General features: G+C 19.4%; 4 protein-coding genes across 4 annotated transcripts; 1 reads left to right on the top strand and 3 right to left on the bottom strand.

Annotated features, from left to right (window-relative positions):
- Positions 1-721: 721 nt before the first annotated feature.
- MKS88_004747 (fam-l protein) lies at positions 722-4,609 on the bottom strand (the record flags this gene model as incomplete). Its single annotated transcript, XM_067217949.1, has 4 exons — positions 722-1,107; positions 1,206-1,287; positions 4,321-4,499; positions 4,597-4,609. The coding sequence occupies 4 exons, from the start codon at positions 4,607-4,609 to the stop codon at positions 722-724; spliced, it is 660 nt and encodes a 219-aa protein (XP_067071130.1).
- A 1,085-nt stretch (positions 4,610-5,694) lies between these two features.
- Positions 5,695-8,869, top strand: MKS88_004746 (STP1 protein; the record flags this gene model as incomplete). Its single annotated transcript, XM_067217948.1, has 9 exons — positions 5,695-5,783; positions 5,994-6,016; positions 6,723-6,839; positions 7,026-7,148; positions 7,404-7,517; positions 7,643-7,693; positions 8,007-8,151; positions 8,375-8,408; positions 8,549-8,869. 9 exons carry the CDS (start codon positions 5,695-5,697, stop codon positions 8,867-8,869), a joined length of 1,017 nt encoding a protein of 338 aa, XP_067071129.1.
- A 4,834-nt stretch (positions 8,870-13,703) lies between these two features.
- On the bottom strand, positions 13,704-14,306 carry MKS88_004745 (PIR protein; the record flags this gene model as incomplete). The annotated part of the gene is made up of 2 exons (XM_067217947.1): positions 13,704-14,079; positions 14,224-14,306. 2 exons carry the CDS (start codon positions 14,304-14,306, stop codon positions 13,704-13,706), a joined length of 459 nt encoding a protein of 152 aa, XP_067071128.1.
- Positions 14,307-17,425: 3,119 nt separating this feature from the next.
- MKS88_004744 (uncharacterized protein) lies at positions 17,426-18,309 on the bottom strand (the record flags this gene model as incomplete). Its single annotated transcript, XM_067217946.1, has 3 exons — positions 17,426-17,745; positions 18,014-18,145; positions 18,300-18,309. 3 exons carry the CDS (start codon positions 18,307-18,309, stop codon positions 17,426-17,428), a joined length of 462 nt encoding a protein of 153 aa, XP_067071127.1.
- Between the last annotated feature and the right edge of the window lie 517 nt (positions 18,310-18,826).

Here is an 18,826-nt window from a genome sequence, read left to right as displayed (position 1 = left end):
TTACATAAGGAAAAATTTTTTAATATACATATATATCAATTAAACGAAATAACTTCATTTCAATTCATAATATACAAAACAAGACATATTACATTTTAACAATATTATTCCTTTTCTTCAATTGTTTAAAAAATGATTAATTTTCAAAAAAAACATTTATAAATTAAATATATTCTTTTGTGGCAAATATAAATTATCATACATTAATAAAATTATATGTATTGAGTTATAATAAATTAATTTTAACAAAAAAATATATAATTTCCATGAAAATATATTTTAATACACAGATATATATATATGATCATGATATTTATATATGATAAAAAATATTTTATAATACAAATTTAAGTACAATAAAACATTAAAATTCACAAAAAAATAAGTATATCTTCCTTTATAGTTATATATCAAAATATCACATTTATGGAGTTATTCTTATAAAACTTATGGAATTAAAAAATATGTTTAATAAAAATATTACTAAAAAGATTACTATTATTATTTCATAATATATATACCTTTAAAGAATGAGACTTATTCCATTTTATTTAATTTACCTTTTCCTGAAATTAAAATTTTCATATTTTTTAACTTTTTTATGGCAATAAACAACTACAGAAATAATAGTAACACATAATGTTATAAAATGAATGAAATACATTAGAATACCAAATAAATTAATTAATAAATAGAGCATTTTCCTTGTTATAGCATTCGACTATGATGAACGTTGAAAAAATAAATTTAAAGTATCACTTATTAACGATTTATGGAATTCACCCAAAAATTCCTGACAAGTGATCGCCTTTGATAATTCATATAATCCATATACAATACAATAACGCTCAAAAAATTCTACTATAGGTACTGTTAAAGATAAAGGAAATAATTCAAAAGGTGAAGCGATTACTAATGTTAATTTTTTACGTATTACTTTTATATAAATCTCATCACTAATGGTCCTGTTATTTTTAAGAAAAACTATATAATTAATCTTTGAATATATTATTGTTTCAAATACACAAGGTTTATTTTCCTTATCATGTTTATTATCCCCGAATTCTTCGATGAAGTTCCATTTGACTGTTTCATTTTTATAGTGATCTCTTTTTCACACTTAGTTATATTTTTACCATATCATAATCCATAATTTTATATTTCTACTTTTAACAATAAAATATTTGAATGCTTATGATGTTTACCTTTTACTAGTATTTGATATGTTCTTGTATCTAATTGCACATGAACAGTATGAGTCTTACCTAAGTATCTGTTAAATTTATTCTAAGAAAACAAAGTAAGTGTTTATTGTTTATAAGTATAAAAAATTTTGTTAAATAAAACAGCAAAATAAAAGTAAAATACTAATAATATGAATTATAGAAACGTCCTTATATAATTATATCACACTAAAAAATTCCTAAAATAATATATCCAATTTAAAAAGATAAATTATGCAATTTTAATAAATATGGTAACTTAATCTTTTGTTCCAATATATAGATTATTAATGTTGAAATATATAGAGTAAAGAATAAATTAACAATAATATAATATATTTCTAATGATAAATTATACTATATTTATATATTTAATCTTTTTTTTCTATTTATTTTTATTTTTTCATAAATAAATGATAAAATGTATATATCTATGATGCTTTTTATAACATAGACTACGAAAAATAACTTTAAGTATAATTATAAAAGTTTTAATATTAATGATATTTGTAAAAAATTAACTTTTAGTCTTATAATACATTTCTAATTCATTAATGAATATTCAGTATTTATAAATTATTTATTTTATATAGCAAATTAATTAAATATATTTTTGTTTTTTTGTTAAATTAAATTGGAAAATAATAGGTATAATTCCTTAATATTTTAAAACATTGAAATAATATAGAATACAGAATTTATAGAATATAGAGAATTCATTGTTATATATATTAAGAGTATAATCACTAATTTTAATAATATATTTATGATACTTTTAATTTTAAACACATTATAATTTTGAGAAAATGATTATTGCTTACAAAATATTAATTATAATAATAATAATAATAGTAATAATAAATGAAGAACACAAAATTATGTACAATATTCGTATTATATTATTTGCTACTATAGCCTTATTTACTATGTAAAAATACAAATTCTTTTATGATATATAATATATTTTAAAAATCGAATTTATAGCATAATACATAATGAATAATAAAATATATATCCTACAAATAATAGGCAATTATTTTTTAATTGCATTTATATGCTTTTAAAAATATTAATTTTTAATTAAGTTTTATTTAAATCATTATTTCTAAATGAAATGTTTGTAAATTCATCGACTTAGTATTTTTTTTTTTAATGCCTTATATTTATAATTCTAACTGTATGATCACTTATACTCTTAAAAATGTAGAATAGCTAAAAAGAAAATGCCGGAGACATTTGAATAGAACTTAAATGAATTCAAATTAATTAAAGTTTTTTGATGCTTTTTTTAATGAGAAAATTTTAATGAAAGTTTTAAATTCATTGATTCTTACATGAAAAAAAAAGGGGGAAACTATAAAGATTTATGATTTATAATTCATACAAAATAAATATACTTATACCTCTTGTAATATATAATTAATTCTTATTCTTAGATCTTAAGTTTATATTAAATTATTAACGAATATTTCACTATAACTCTCCTTCATAAAGGTATATTATTATAACACTCTAAAAAGAATTTTGTAATACATAACTAATTATAAGATTATATAATAATTGAATTTCACAGTAACTAAGAGCTTATTGAGAAAGGAATTGATGAAAATATTAAGTAAAAAACAACATTAGGTAAAAGCTAGTACATCATAGTAGTAACTTCAAACTCTTTTATGTGAACTATTAACATTCCTTATAATGTCTATGTTTTAATATGTTTTACTTATGTGCTCAAAAAAATATACACTATAGCAAATAAAATTAGAAATGCTTTTCAGTTTATATAACAATATAATTAATATAATTAGGTACGCACTATAAAGAGAAATTACCTTTTATTTATAAATTAAAGAATAATATAAAAAAGAGTATTTTTATTATTAGCTTAAATTGTATTTTTTTATTTTCAAAAATATAAATCTAGTTACCCTATTACGAATTTTACAGATTATGTAAGCCGCAAATATAGAATTTTCTACTATATAATCGATAAAGAATTATGGATATTTAACAAAATATCTTAAAATTATTATAAAACGTGTGATTATATTTATACTTAATGTTGGAGAAAATATACAAGTTGTAATGTTTCTCCCAGAAGTGCATGGTAAATACAGAATGAAAAAAATGTATTTTCAGAATTAATAAGTGAACGTATAAACTATTTTTAAAAAATCGAAGTGCGGAAATTTGAAAAATACATAAAACATGCATCCATAGAATTAAAAATAAAAGAGTTATTTGATATAACGAAAATAAATATTACAATATGTCATAGAACCCATTATAATTAATGACGAACAAAAGGGTTGGTAAATGTCTCTTAAAAATAGATTGGATAATGAAATATAAAAAATAGAATCTTGAATTTTGAAAATATCAACAGAGTAAAAATTATATTATTAAAATGATTAATACATTAACTTATTGTTATATGCGTCGAAAACTAATATTTTCGCATAATTAAAAATAGGATATATTCTTATATAATTATTTAACTGTTACAACTCAGTGTATTACGTCTACAAAGTATTTCTTCTTTCAAGAAATAAAAATGATGTTTGATGTATTAACGTCACGTGTATATGGTTTTTATAACCTGGAAATATTTTAACTAATTAGTTATATAATGTTTTCCGAAAAATATTATTTGACACTAATAATTCAAAATTTCTACCAATTACTAAAAAGAAAAGAACTTAAATTATGAAAAATCAGTATATTAGAATGAATAAATAATATTTAAAAAAAAAACAAAAAGTAATTTTAGATTTATAGGAAAAATCATTTATTTTAAGAATACCTCATACTAGATTTATAATATAAATTTTAAGCAGAATACCCTTTTACGCTCTCAAATATTTATGTATGTTTCCATGTAATTGATTAAATTCATTTACCAAATTAAAGCAATTATAAATGTTAATAACTCTTTTTTTAGTCATTCTATAAATAATAGTTTAATATTTATCCAAATATTTAATAATATTATCATAGGTATATTTTTATTTGTTTTATTATTCACGTGAATAGTTGTAACATAAAAAAAGCTCAGTATTTAGTAATCATCTCTGTGTAATACCAATATATATATAACTTTGGGAATGATTAAAGAGTTTTTACAATGGGATTTACTGGTTTTATATATTATGAATAATTCACTATCTTCTAGGTCATAATACATCAAAGAAAAAATGAAATGTTCTGTTTCAAGAGTAATATAAGAAAAGCAAGTTATGGGATATATATTATTATTATTATTATTGTTATTTATTACTAATCTTCTTAAAGCGAAAAGATGTAAAAAGTAAGACAATAAATTCAATATTTTAATAATCCCATATAATATGCAACAGCTAAAGTATTTAGAGACCTTTAAAACTCATTCTTTGTTACTTCTATTTTGAAGTAATTTCGTTAAATTAAAATTATAATCTTCTTATTCGAGAACAGTGCTTAATTACGAGTTAATTTAAAGAAAAAAAAAAATAAATTATTGAAAATAATAAAGAATATATATCCTAAAAAAAGGAAATTAAATTAATATTATAAGTAAAAGGAATAAACATAAATAAAAGTGTAAAAAAGAAAAATCCTTCATTTTTAATTCAGCATAGAAAATTTTAATTATACTAGTGTGGAATATAGTAAGACTATATTCTTAATTATTGTTGATACTTTCGTTTATTCTGATTTCCCATTATAAGAACTACCAAATAAATTAGTTTATAAGTTACGTTTATAATTATCATGTAACAGTAAGAAATATATTAAAATTTTTATGATAATATTATTTAGAAAATTCTACCTCATAAAAATACGTTAATTAAATTGTGTATAAAATATGATTAAATACATTTTTCTGAAATTTTTTAACTTATAATTCTTTCATATTATAACCTTTCTACGCTTCTGTAGGACACATTTACGTATATTATCATTTTATGCATATTTAAAAAATAAAAAGAAATACGTTATAACTATTTAAATTAATCTTCTATTCATAATATTTGCTTATTCGTAAATATATGTTTCATTGATGAGCTTTCATATTTAAGTATATAAATAAATATATATATTAATAAAATCTATATCCTAATTAAATTTCTTTGAAATTTCTTAAATAATATTATTTACTAGTATAGTAGGCAGAAATAAAACTATATATATATATATATATAATATAATATATATTTTTTTAAAATATTATTTTTATATTTATGTTTATTATATATTATAATATCTACCAAAAACATATTATTCATTCAAATATTTAATTTCTATTAATTAAATATATTGTTAAATGGTTTCTATTTTACCTAACGAGAACCATGATTTTTCTCCCCTATGAAAGAAAAAATTAAATAAAATACTTGGAGTTTTTTCGTTTTTTACAATTTTTATATAAATAATTTATTGATATTATTTCTAAAATTGTTATATATGTGAATTATTATATTTGATATACTTTATGTTAGTGTTACAAATTAATTTTATCATTGAAATGCCCTATATATATTATAAAGCAGTCAAACCACAAAATATTCCTATTCAAAATAAGTAGGAATAAGGACAAATTAAAATAAAAACACACGAAAAATTAAATGTTTCCCCTTATATTTAAGTTAGCTCTGAAAATGATATTTAAATAAAATCTAAATATATAAAATTAATTATTAAATAAGTAAACAAAATAATAATTTTCATTTATAGCATCTCTTTTTACTTTATATAATTTATACTTAATGAAACCTCTGATAATTTTAACAGAATATCTAATTATGAATACAAAGGTAAAGAATTCTGTTACAAGAGTGTACATCTTTAATCTTTTTGACAATGTATTCTTTTATATATAAATATATTAAAAAAGTAATGAAATATTTAAATATATATATCTATTTAATGTAGGTATTTTTTCATCAGAAATAAGAAAAATAATTTTTTATTACACCATGCAAAATATTATATTTGAAAAACAATACTTAATTTTTTTTAGTAAATTAATAATTTACATTTTTTCTTTTTTTTAATTTTTATTTTACATTTTAATTGTATTATTAGTCATATAATTTTGCTTTTATAACATTATGAAAAATATGTTTTACAATTTTAATTTATTCTAATTACTGCTATTTTTTTATTATTATGAAGTATTTATATATTTTAAATAATGTTGAAAACTTCTGAAATTAATGCGTATATTATCAATGATATTATAATTTCTTACGCAATTATTTGTGAAATAAGTAAACATATTAGAACATTTCTTAAAATGTGTTATAAATTTTAACTGACATCTATATAATAAATAATGTGTTATTTCTAATAAAAAAACAATTTGACCCTTCTTAAATGTAATATATCGATGTTACATTGGTCCAAATAAATGTTTCAGTATTATAATGGCAGTATATATATCTAAATGAATCCGTTTATTAATAACTTATATATCAAAGTTTAAGAACATGTAAGAATTTGATGACGAAGAATTTATAGGAGTTCATTCTAGTACAGCAACTGGTAGATGGAATAATAAATTATTCCCAGGAGGTGATGAAAAATTTTGTATTTTATATAAACAAATTGACAAGAAAGATGATAAGTGTTCTCGCCGTTAGCATTTTATTCATATTAAAAAACCTAATCCTATGCTCAGAAAGGAGATTGTTAACAGAAAAAGACCAAGATATAGAGCAATATCTTCTTAAAAAATAGAATCTCCTTCTGATGAATAATCAGATAATTAAAATGACTCTATTACCGAAAATATCATTCCGTTTCAACCTTACATCAATTCAGAGGATATTGATTTTGTACCAGAAAATTCATTACTTACTGAATCTGGTGACATTAGAAGTGGTGAAAGAGTATATACTGATGAACTGCCTGCAACAAAAGAAACAATTAAAGCACATTCAAAGGGTATAGAGGATAATTCATCTAAAACACAAGCAGAATATATATTATCACGAAAAACTCAAGAAGATACATCATCTTCACCATCTGCATCAAATGTATAATCTCAATCCTCAAAAAAGGCTTCTTAACATAATAATGTTACCTCAACTATTCTTAAAGTTACAGATAATTAAACAAATTATGTTGATAATATACGTTTAACTCATCGAATTTCTCAACTTATATCTTCGCTCACAACTACTGTATTAACATTTTCAGTATCAGTTAATCCTTCATTAAATTTACTACCTAAAAATGATTCAAACTATTCACAAACTTCTATACAAAACAATACTACTGTTAGAAACTTGTTATCTAATGTTGGTTGTTCACGTATTAAACAGAATTCTACTTTTCCTCTTATCCATCCTAAAAATCCAGTAACCATTAATATTACAGGTTGTTCTCCTTTAAAGTAATTACATAATATAACATATTTATTTTATGAACAATTTCAGATACCTGTGAAAATTCTGTAGACACAAAAACATTCTTACCTAAAAGTTCTGGTAAAAAAACTGCAAGATATATATCTAAAAAATGCATTCAATATTATTGTTATCTTGGTCATTAATATAGCCCTTGTCTCCTTATTAAAGCAAAATAATAATTAAAACTTAAAAACATTACTAACATTTTGAGTATATTAATAATTTACTTTATATAACTACTTTTATAGTAATGTCTTACTCTTTAATGAGGATGTTTAGAAATAAAAGGAAGAAAAAAAAAAAAAACAGCTAGAATTATGTAAAATATTAATGGTACCTTTACGTTAAAATAAAAAAAATAACTTTTTAACATTCGATAAATAACATAAAGATGAAATATATAATGATGACGAAGTTATAAAAGAAATACAAATAAATGATATTAGCATGATAAAACATGTAAATATATCGAAGCAAAATAAAGAGAAGTGGGAAACTATTATACTAATTCATATGGCAATACTAGAAGAATTAAAGTAAGAAGAGTAAGAATTAATCAAAGAGGATATTCTACAAATATTCCTAAACTATTTTATAAATGAAGAAAATGAAATGTATCGGAGTTTAATATCAGATGAACTAATAATGAAAAATAAAAATGGCATAGAAAAGAAAAAAATTATACGGTACAAAAGTGTAAAATGACATAGAAATATTTTTGAGAAATTAAACAAAGCAGATTGGTTTAATTAATTGAAGGATAAATGAAAAAGAGAACAAGAAAATTTACAAGGTATAGATAAGTCAGAAAGAAACGTCTTAAACAAAGAAAAAAAAACCTCTTTAACCGAATGACAAACAGATATATGGAAACAGTGAATAAAAAAGTACGGAATGCTTATGACATAAAACACTGAAAAGGAATACTTTCAGGGTTTTATAGAAGATCTTAAGAATGTATATGTAGAATATGCACATCTAAGAAACAAAGATTACGTAACAGAAAAAAATACAGAAGACTTAGGGGATAACTTGAATTACGAAGAATTATATAACTATAAAAAGAAAATATTTATGACAAAATTGTTGATACAAATATTTATGATGAATATAGAGGAAGATAAAAACGAACAGTTTTTACAAAAAAAACAGTTATTTCTAGAGATAATCATAGATGAAATTAATAGTTCAAATAATTCAGTAGAAAATTCAGAAATAATGAAAATTTCTGAAGAAACGAATAACGACCTTTAGAAAAATGGAAACAATAATGGAATTTATAAGTATAATAAAACATATTTATTAGACAAAATGAAATGAGGATATATAAAAGAAGTTTACACATATTTGAATTCATCAGTCAATGAGAATGGAGTACATATATCAGGATATCTTACAGAAGAAAATAACGTAGAATTGACTAAGAGTAAATCTCTCAACTATTAGATAATGTGAAAGGGATACCTCTGTATGAAAAAAAGGGAAAATATTACATGAATTTCATCGTAAATGAAAAGAAAGAAGAACATAGTAAAAAATTATAAGATAAATCAATAGTAACGCAGAGATTATTGGTTCTAAAATGTATCCCTGCAAAAAATAAATACAAAAACAGTACCATATATTTTTATCTATAAACTTTTATTACATCAGTCTGATGTATTGTATGAAAATGAATCAAACATAGTTAAAAGTAACAGTAAATAAGCAAAATGATAAAGCTAATGGAATTATAAAAAATGAAAGGAACGTTAACATACAATATGCAAAAACTAAAAAATATACATAATAAAAAAGAAAGAAGAAAAAAAAATAATTACACAGGATATAAAATTAAGATTTTAGCACTTACTATTTTATATAATAGAAAAAAATTCAAAAATTGTTATGATTTATTGTACACTAAATAAGACATGTTTCAGTGAAAAAAATGGAATATAATGAATTTACCTTTAGAAGAATAATGGTATAAATTTTAAAATAAATACACAAAAATATAAGAAAATATTAATAAATATTTGAGGATGAGAATGATGGAAGTTTTAAGAATATTATAAATTAATAATACAAAAAAAAAAAATTGTAAACAATTACTAAAGAAGGTAACATGTACTAAAATTTTCATTAATAAGAAAAAAACGAAAAACGATGTAGTAAAAAAGAAAACGTTACAGCTATGAAACAACCTAATATCTTATTACAACTATGAAAACCATGATTATTATATGAATAAAACATAAGTATGATAAAGAAATTATATATTACATTGTCATTAGTGGAATACTCAAATAATTATTTTATAAAGTATATGAAAATATTATTACTATTAAAAGATAAGAAAAAAATGAAAAATTAACAATTCAAACTGTTAAAGATATGAATGTGTCAAAATAACGCAAAATATATTAATGGAAATGTGTAAGAAAAAGTTTTTTTAATCTACTACAAATGAAATTATAAATAAAATATGTAACATATATATATAAATGATTAATCACACGATATTATGTATATATAAATTTATAAAAGAAAGTTAAATAAATGATGTTTATCAAGTAATAATTATTATGGAAGAGACTATTATAATAGCGAATGTAAATATATGAATATATATTATTATAGGGAGAACAGATATTAATAATTATATATAATCCTAAATAACAGTTATGCATGAATTTTAACATTTAAAATTTAGATATATATTAGTGTTAAAAAATATTCTTAATGAAAATAAAAATAAAATTATTGATTATAAATGTTACAAAAGGTCTGTTTTAATAGGTATATATAAATATATATAAAGGAACAGTTCAAATAATGTGTACTGTTAAACTACATAAATAATATATATTAGAATATTTTTACTATGATGAATAAATCCATCTAAGTATTTTTAAATATATTCCTAAAAAAATTTTTCTTAATTATTGTTTTTATAATATACGATGAATTTTTAATATACATAAGCAAATAATTAAAAATTCATTATTTTTTTTGTCTTTATTTTTTTTTTTTAACATATATTATCGTATTAATGTATGTAAATTAAATAAATACTTTTTTAATATATTAGATAATAATTAGTTTTTCTAGTTAACTGTTAAATTTTGTCATAGTATAGAAACATAAATTCTAAATTCACATATTTTCTGTATAAATAAAGTAGCATTATATAAATACATAAAATAATTAACGAGGTAATCATATTGGAAATCTTAAGGAACCAATAAATATTTTGTATAAACATGTTCACAGTTATAACTTTTATTATCTTCTAACTATTATTTTTTTTTTTTTCTGTTCTTTATATTATTAACACTTTTTGTTTAATAATTCATTAAAATACAATAATTTTAGAAATATAAAACGTTATTTACTGTTTTAATAGAAAACAACATTTCTACGTAAAAAATAATCATGGATAATTTTAACGAATCAGAATATTAAAAACAGCTGAATTGTATAATTCAACAGTTAGTGTTATTTTCTTAGAATAACATTATATTTTTTGTTATGTTGAATGACACATTTTAATAAGTAGATTTAATATATATATTCATAATATTTTATGAAGATAATGAGCGTGTAATTTAAATATGTAGTATAACTTATCCTTTTTTATGAAAAAATTTAAGCTTAATAGATTTTCAATAAAAAGAGATTTAATATATGTACACAAAATTTTAATAATAATACTATACCCTCTTCATTATTTTAGATAATATATATTTCCAAAAACAAATGTTTCTCTTTATAAGAGTGTATATGAAAATATTGATACATGTTCCAAGGTATAATATTTATATACAATTTATATTATACCTATTATGAAATTAATATTCATAGAAAATTAATTACAGGTATATTTATTTTTTTAGTAAAATATTTATATAGAAAAATTAAAAATATTAAAATATACTAATATATTATTAATAGTTATGTTTAAAAGATAATAACAATGAAAACAAATTCAATAATGGATTTGATAATTTCTTTTAATTTTAAATATTTTTTCCGAAATATATGATGTAACTTAAAGTATTTAAAAATCCAAAAGTGCAAAAACATAAAAGATACATTATATTCCTCTAGCTTACTTAAAATTATGAGAAATTTATCTACAGATTATATGAACTAAATTGTCGCAGCCCATTATATCTATTATTTTCTTATTAAATATTCAAAATGTTGATTCACATAAACTTACTATATAATAATGTTATTTACATAACATTACAATGTGCTATATTAAAATATCTTTTTATCTTCAATATAAAATTAATAGTTCATATTGTTTACCTTTAAGTTATCAAAAATGCCTTTGTTATTTATACTTATTCATGGTACACTATGAATTATGTTATGCCTGTAGTAAAAATATATTTTAATCAAATATTATTTTTTTTGAAGTTATAAATAATTCCAAAGGAATACATTATGTACTATAATAAAATAAATGAACTATTTCAAAAAAAAGAATACATAGTTTAACACATACTATCATATTTCATATATGTTTATAGTAAAATTTACATAAATATAGTTGTCCCGCATGGCTAAATAAGAAATGCTTTTACAATACAATTACTTTATTTTTTTATTATTTGTAAAAATTTTATTATATGTTAAACTAAAAAAAAATGAGCTTTAGTATTTTTCATTTGATAGTTATATATAAAAGTCAAATATTATATAAAAAAGAAAATAAAAAAAATAATTAATTTAAATAACTTATATACAATGAAAGAGTAAACATAATGTCAATATTATTTCTCTTTCAAAATTAACTAAATTTTTCTAATAAAATTAACAGAGTAGTTATCTATATATATTTTAAAAATATTTTTTTTCAGTTTTTCCTTTTCTACAATAGTTATAATTATAAAACTTCATCATTCTTTGATATAACAAATATTTTATATTTACTTATTCTTCGATATACAAAATGAATAATTTGAATTAAAAATTATTGGTATAATTCAATTCAATTATTATACAAAATAATGTAACTACATGCCCTTAGCTCTTATCACATAAAATACAAAATGTAAAATTTTATGAGCATATTAGCGCATCAATTTAATATATAATTAATGTATCATTATAATAATTTTCTTGCATATAATAGGCCTTTATACATTTTTAATTTTTATACTTTAAAAAATTATTAATTTATTATAGTTATCTGTAGTTGTACGTAAATTTTAAATTAACATATAAGTACATATAATACTGTAAAATAAATATATATAATATATTATGATTTTTACAATTTCGACTATATATATTTGTAAGTACAATATAGTATAATCTATAAACAAATTGAGGAAAAATAAATATATAATCACGTTTTTATATTTTATGGTACATTAAAATAAGATTTAAATTTTAAACAAAAAATTGTTTTATTGTTATGCAAATTAAAATCATTTTGTACCTTTATTATAACTACTGAAATCAAAAAAAAAAAAAATAAATATCAAATATAAAAATAAATGTATAATTTTCAAATGAACAACTATTTCTATACCATTTATTTATATATTTTTTTGTTTTAGTAAACTAATCTACTTCCAGAACAAGATTTAAATGTATTTCAGTATTACTACCATGAAATATTTTATAATACATGTGAAATTAGAACTGTTCCATAAAGCATAGTATGATAAATTAATTTTTGTACCATCTCAATTTACATTTCTACGTTTTGCATCATCAAATTTTCCTAAGCATCCATTTTGATCCATTATTTATATTTATTTTTATTTCTTCTGCAGAGACAAGTCTAAAATGAAAATAAAAATATACAAAGAATAAAATTTTTGTTGTGCAATATATTTTTTAAGTCATATCAATTGCATAGATGTGTGCAACAAATTTTATATTTTAAGATGGAACTTTTATTTACTTTATAAAATAGGAATAATGCAAAAAATATTTGCAAGTCCTATAAATCCGAATATTGTTACTTTGTAGAAAGAATCATCTAATAAACATTTAATTCATCTTTTAAATGAAATTTGACTTTTAATTAAAACATTTTTATTAATAGTTAATTCTTAAATTATTTTCCCCGATATCTACTGGGTTAGTTATATGTATATTTTAATTTAGGTAAGAGATGATTCGGAGTATATTTTTTTTCACATATAAAATATTTTGGATATTCATTCATATAATTACCTTTCTGAAAAAAATATTTATAGCAACTCTTAGTATGTTTTTCACACGAATTTTTTATATTTTCAAGAAATTTACTGCACCTTTCTTCTTCTTTTTTAGAAAAACTATTCTTTATAATATAATCATATACTTTATAATAATAATATAGGTATTTTTTTTCTTTCCATTCATTAAAACTGTCATTAGAATAGAATATACAACTTCTTCCTACTATTTCTTCGTACGCTTGAAGAAGAATACCATTAAGTCCAGATTTATAACATGTGTCGAAAGTAGTTTCCCTAATAGTTTTAAAGTTTTTGATTATATCATCACATAACCAATAAATGAAATAAGAACAAATATATTTATGTTCTCTCTCACTATAGTTTTTTTTTTTCAAACATATTTAATTTATTTACAATCGCCCCACAAAATTATTTTACATCTCCACATTGGATTTTGGACTTACGTAATTATTTACAGAAATTATCATTTGATGCTGTAGAATAACTTTTGTTAAATTCATCAAATCTATTATAATTGGGTAACTTTTTTATTATATATTCCTAAAAATTAATCACAAGAAATGAACTATATATATATTTAAATTTTTTCTTTTATCAAAAATAAATATTTCATATTTGAGGAAGTAGAAAGTGTTAAAACAAATAATTATTAATTATTTTAATAAATATAAAAAATGGACCAAAACAAAGCCTACTGAAGTACTCTTTCTATTTGACTTATTTCAATTAAATTAAATGATCAGTTTTATGTGCATATTAATAACATGTATAGAATTATAGAACGTAAAATATTGATATATTATTTATAATTTATATTAATTATAGAAAGTGCATAAATATTTATTAGTGAGTATGATTATTCAATTACAACTTGTCGAATATATAATTATAATAATATAACTACAGCATAAAATTAATACTCTCAAGTTTTAAAGAAATAAAATGAACATTAATATTATAGTACACATAATAAATATAATATTACATGGAAATTTATTATCGAGTAAAATTTAAATTTATAAAATTGCTAAATATTTCTTTTAAGGATACTTAAAAAAAAAAGATTTTAATTTAAATTACCCGTATATATACCTCAATTTATATTAATGTATTCATTAAATTATAATTATTCATTTTTAAAAAATCGTCTTCATATAAATACATATATATATTTAATATTTTTTATTGTAAAGAAATAGATTCGAACGTTGAGACATATGTTTTATATATTACATTTACTTCGCTTTAGTAGTTAAAATAATGAATAATGTATTTTATGATATTTTTATCAACGGGCGTTAGAATTTTAAAATTATAGATATTAAATGAAAAATATTATAAATTTTTAAAAGTAATAAATAATATATAAATTGTGTTTGATAATAAAAATATATTATAATTTATAGTTGTTCAATATAAACAATTTCATTTATTAAGTTATTAAAACAAATAGATGTGCTGCTCTCTGTAATATTCTTCTGGAAAAATGAAATTATATTTTATTCTACTTTACATAGGTAAAAATGTAATATATATGTTAGGAAAAATAACTCGTGTTGTATATACATAAATAAAATCAGTTTTACTTTTAGTTTATTTGGAATAAAATTATTTTAGAAAACTTCAAAAATTCACTATTTTGGTAAGGTTAAGTTAAGAATAAAAAAAAAAATTTTGAACTATTCTACATAAAAAAATATTCATGTAAATTTAATGGGGAATGAATTTATTTCATCCGCAAGCTATATATCGAATACAAAAATATACATACATCAATTATATATATATCAATATAATACTTTAATTTGTTTTTTCTTATACTGAACCATTTTTGAATATCCATTATTATTTCATTTATATAAGTTATACCAAGTAATAACTTGAAAACCTTATTATAATAAGTTTTAAAGAGAATCCAAAAAAACGTTCTATAATTATTCTTACATTTTTTTTAATATTTTTTAACTGAAATATATTAATTCAGGGAGTATATATAATAACTAGTATTCTTTAATATAGTATTATCATATATTAATAATATAAGTTTATTTAATATTTTACTAAAATTTTTTTAAAAAGAAATTTTTTAAAAATATATTAAAATGGAAATTAATTATAATTTTTAATATATGTAAATGAATATATGCATCCCTAGTTAATTATTAGTGTTATAAAAATATTAATATAAGATTTTATGTTTTCTTAATTACATTATATTTTATACCATGAAAATTGGGTTTGTATTAATGTATATATTTTAGTTTTGGAAAGAATAATTATTTTATTAATGACTTAATCTATAATGTAAATTAATAATCCTTTTGATTATTGTATAATTAATCTTTACACATTATGCTTAATATAATTTTATATTATATTTGTGAATCTTTTTGCGAACATAAATATTCTTTTTGTATTAAATAGCAAATACTAATATAAAGTATATAATAATTAGAAATATTATTATTTACGTAGTGAGGTAATTATATTTATAATAGTTTAACGACATTATGAAGTAATAAGGTAACTTTGAAAATATTAATAAACATGTTTTATAAAACATTTATATAATAAAAAAAAAATTATTAAGTAAAATTTTACGAATAAAACAGTAGAAAACAAAACAAGAAAAAAAAAAGTGTAAATAAAATGTAATAATACAAGATAATACGTTTAAATTACCAAAAATCAAATGTCAAATAGTTAAGTTAAACGAAAAAAAAAAATATTTATTAAATAGCATAATTAGATTCATAATTGTTTTCAGATATACTACTGTCAAAAATAATTTCATATTCCATAATATTTTGATACATAACTATTTATATATTATATGGTTTAATATTTCTTCTTATATAATATTATAAGTATTTCTTTCCTTTCTTTTTTAATAAAATATATTATTTTATTATGATATATTTGTAGTATATCATTCGGTAACCTTTAGTTTTTGATATCATATTTAATTTAAGTTTTTTTAATACATAAAATATCATAAATTAGCCTAAGTATAATCATTTTACCTTTCACAAGTTCTCCTGTATTATTACATTTATATGAAATACACATTTAATAAAGTTTCTGATACTGATTTTATATTAATTTAATTCGTTTTTTATATTTTTTTTATTTAGATTTTTACTTTTTGTTATTAAATATAATTGATTAAAGAACAACATGCCTATTATTTTGATTATTAATATATTTAATCAGTTCATTTTCTTTTTGTTTTTAGTATATGTATTTTCATTCTACTAGATAAAGCATATAGGTCCGTATGTTATGCAAGTCTATATGTATCGGAGCTTTCTTATTTCACTTGCTTTTCTTTATATACTTCCTAGGAATATTATTTTAAAGGGTTTTTTTTCTATATTATTTTTATGTGCATCCAAATAGCAAAATGCCATAAATGAAATACGTAATAATAAAATGAAAATTTTATAAAGTATTCAGTTTTGGTTTATACGTTTTTAATTTTATTAATATATAGATATATCGTTATGTAGTATTTATATATTAAAATAAAAATTATGTTAACTATATAATAATTAAAAAGAGTATAAATTATTCTAACAGTTAAACGAGATACGAAGGAAAAGCTCAAAATTTTAGAAGTTTATAGAGTACTAATCTTCTTAACATTTAATTTGAGTAACCTTTTAGAATGTTGAAGTAGAAGTTGATGTTCTGGTATAATTTTAATCTTCCTTGTTATAGTTTTAAGAAATAATAATGTATCATCTATGGTTATCTTATATTCTTTTCCTAACTCATTAGAGGGGAATACATATATATTTTGTGTTTCTGTAGTGGAATGTATCATACATATATATGATGTTAATATCTTCATATAATCATGTTCTTCATCTCTTTCTATTTTACTTTCTCCAAAATTTTCAGGTTTGGAATTACAACTCCTGCTGCTATATGCATAAACTCTACTAATTTTTCATTTTTTTCTTTTACATGCAAATATGAATTAGTAAAAGACATTTAGATATTGTATAAGTAAAATTTTTTATTATTATTGAAAGTATAAGTACTATTTTTATGTTCTGTATTCATGAAAGATTATGTGCAAACAACTGTTTCGTCGCTAATCCTATAGTGGTTGTAGAATGAGAAAATAAATCAAGGCGTTTGGAAGATTTAGAAACTATTTAAGTATATTTTGTGATTCAAACATCTGTTCTCTCAATTATACCTATACTCTTATATTTACTACAAAATATTAAATAATCTTCATCAATATCAACTGATTCTAAATCTTTACACTTCTCTTGTTCATATATTTTAGATCCAATTAGATATATTGATTTTTCAAAGGATAACTCATCTTAACAGTTTAGTTTGATGATTAATTTTTTTGATATATATATATTATCACAATTAAAATAGTAATTCTTAGAATTATAGAAAGGTATCAATAATGTTCTTTACTAAATATGTTCTTTTGGTATAGTGTACCATTGTATTCACGATATTTGAACTAATTATCATTATGTTCATGAAACATATTTTTACTATTAATACTTCTATATTTTTTAAAAAGTTGTTATGAAAAACAATTTATGCTTGTATTAAATTTAAATTATTCAAATAATAATACGACCACCGATACAGTTTCCCTATATAAATATTATTTTTTATAATATAAAGTTTATTAATATCATTCATGCGATCATGAATCTCAAAATAAGTTCTAATATTATTCCATAAGCACGTGAAGTGTTAACTTCTTATACTACATTATTCAACATTCTTTATTTCAATTATTTCTTTTAAAATTTTTACAGATTTCTTAGAGTGAATTTTAACATATCTCATATTATTTCCTTAATTATTGAAAACTTTACAATATTTTTCTTTTTAATAAGGTTTCCCTAATTAATTAAATTTTTATATGTTTTGAATTAATTGCCCTATAACATATTAATAAAAATTAAAAAGAACTAGTTTCACAAATAAAAAAATTATTTTTTAAAATAATTTTTTAAATATATTCGGGATACTGCCT

The sequence above is a fragment of the Plasmodium brasilianum genome, chromosome 13 (assembly GCF_023973825.1).
Source record: "Plasmodium brasilianum strain Bolivian I chromosome 13, whole genome shotgun sequence".
NCBI lineage: Eukaryota > Apicomplexa > Aconoidasida > Haemosporida > Plasmodiidae > Plasmodium > Plasmodium brasilianum.
The sequence above is the reverse complement of the archived record's forward strand: the minus strand, read 5'-3'. Positions and strand labels throughout refer to the sequence as shown.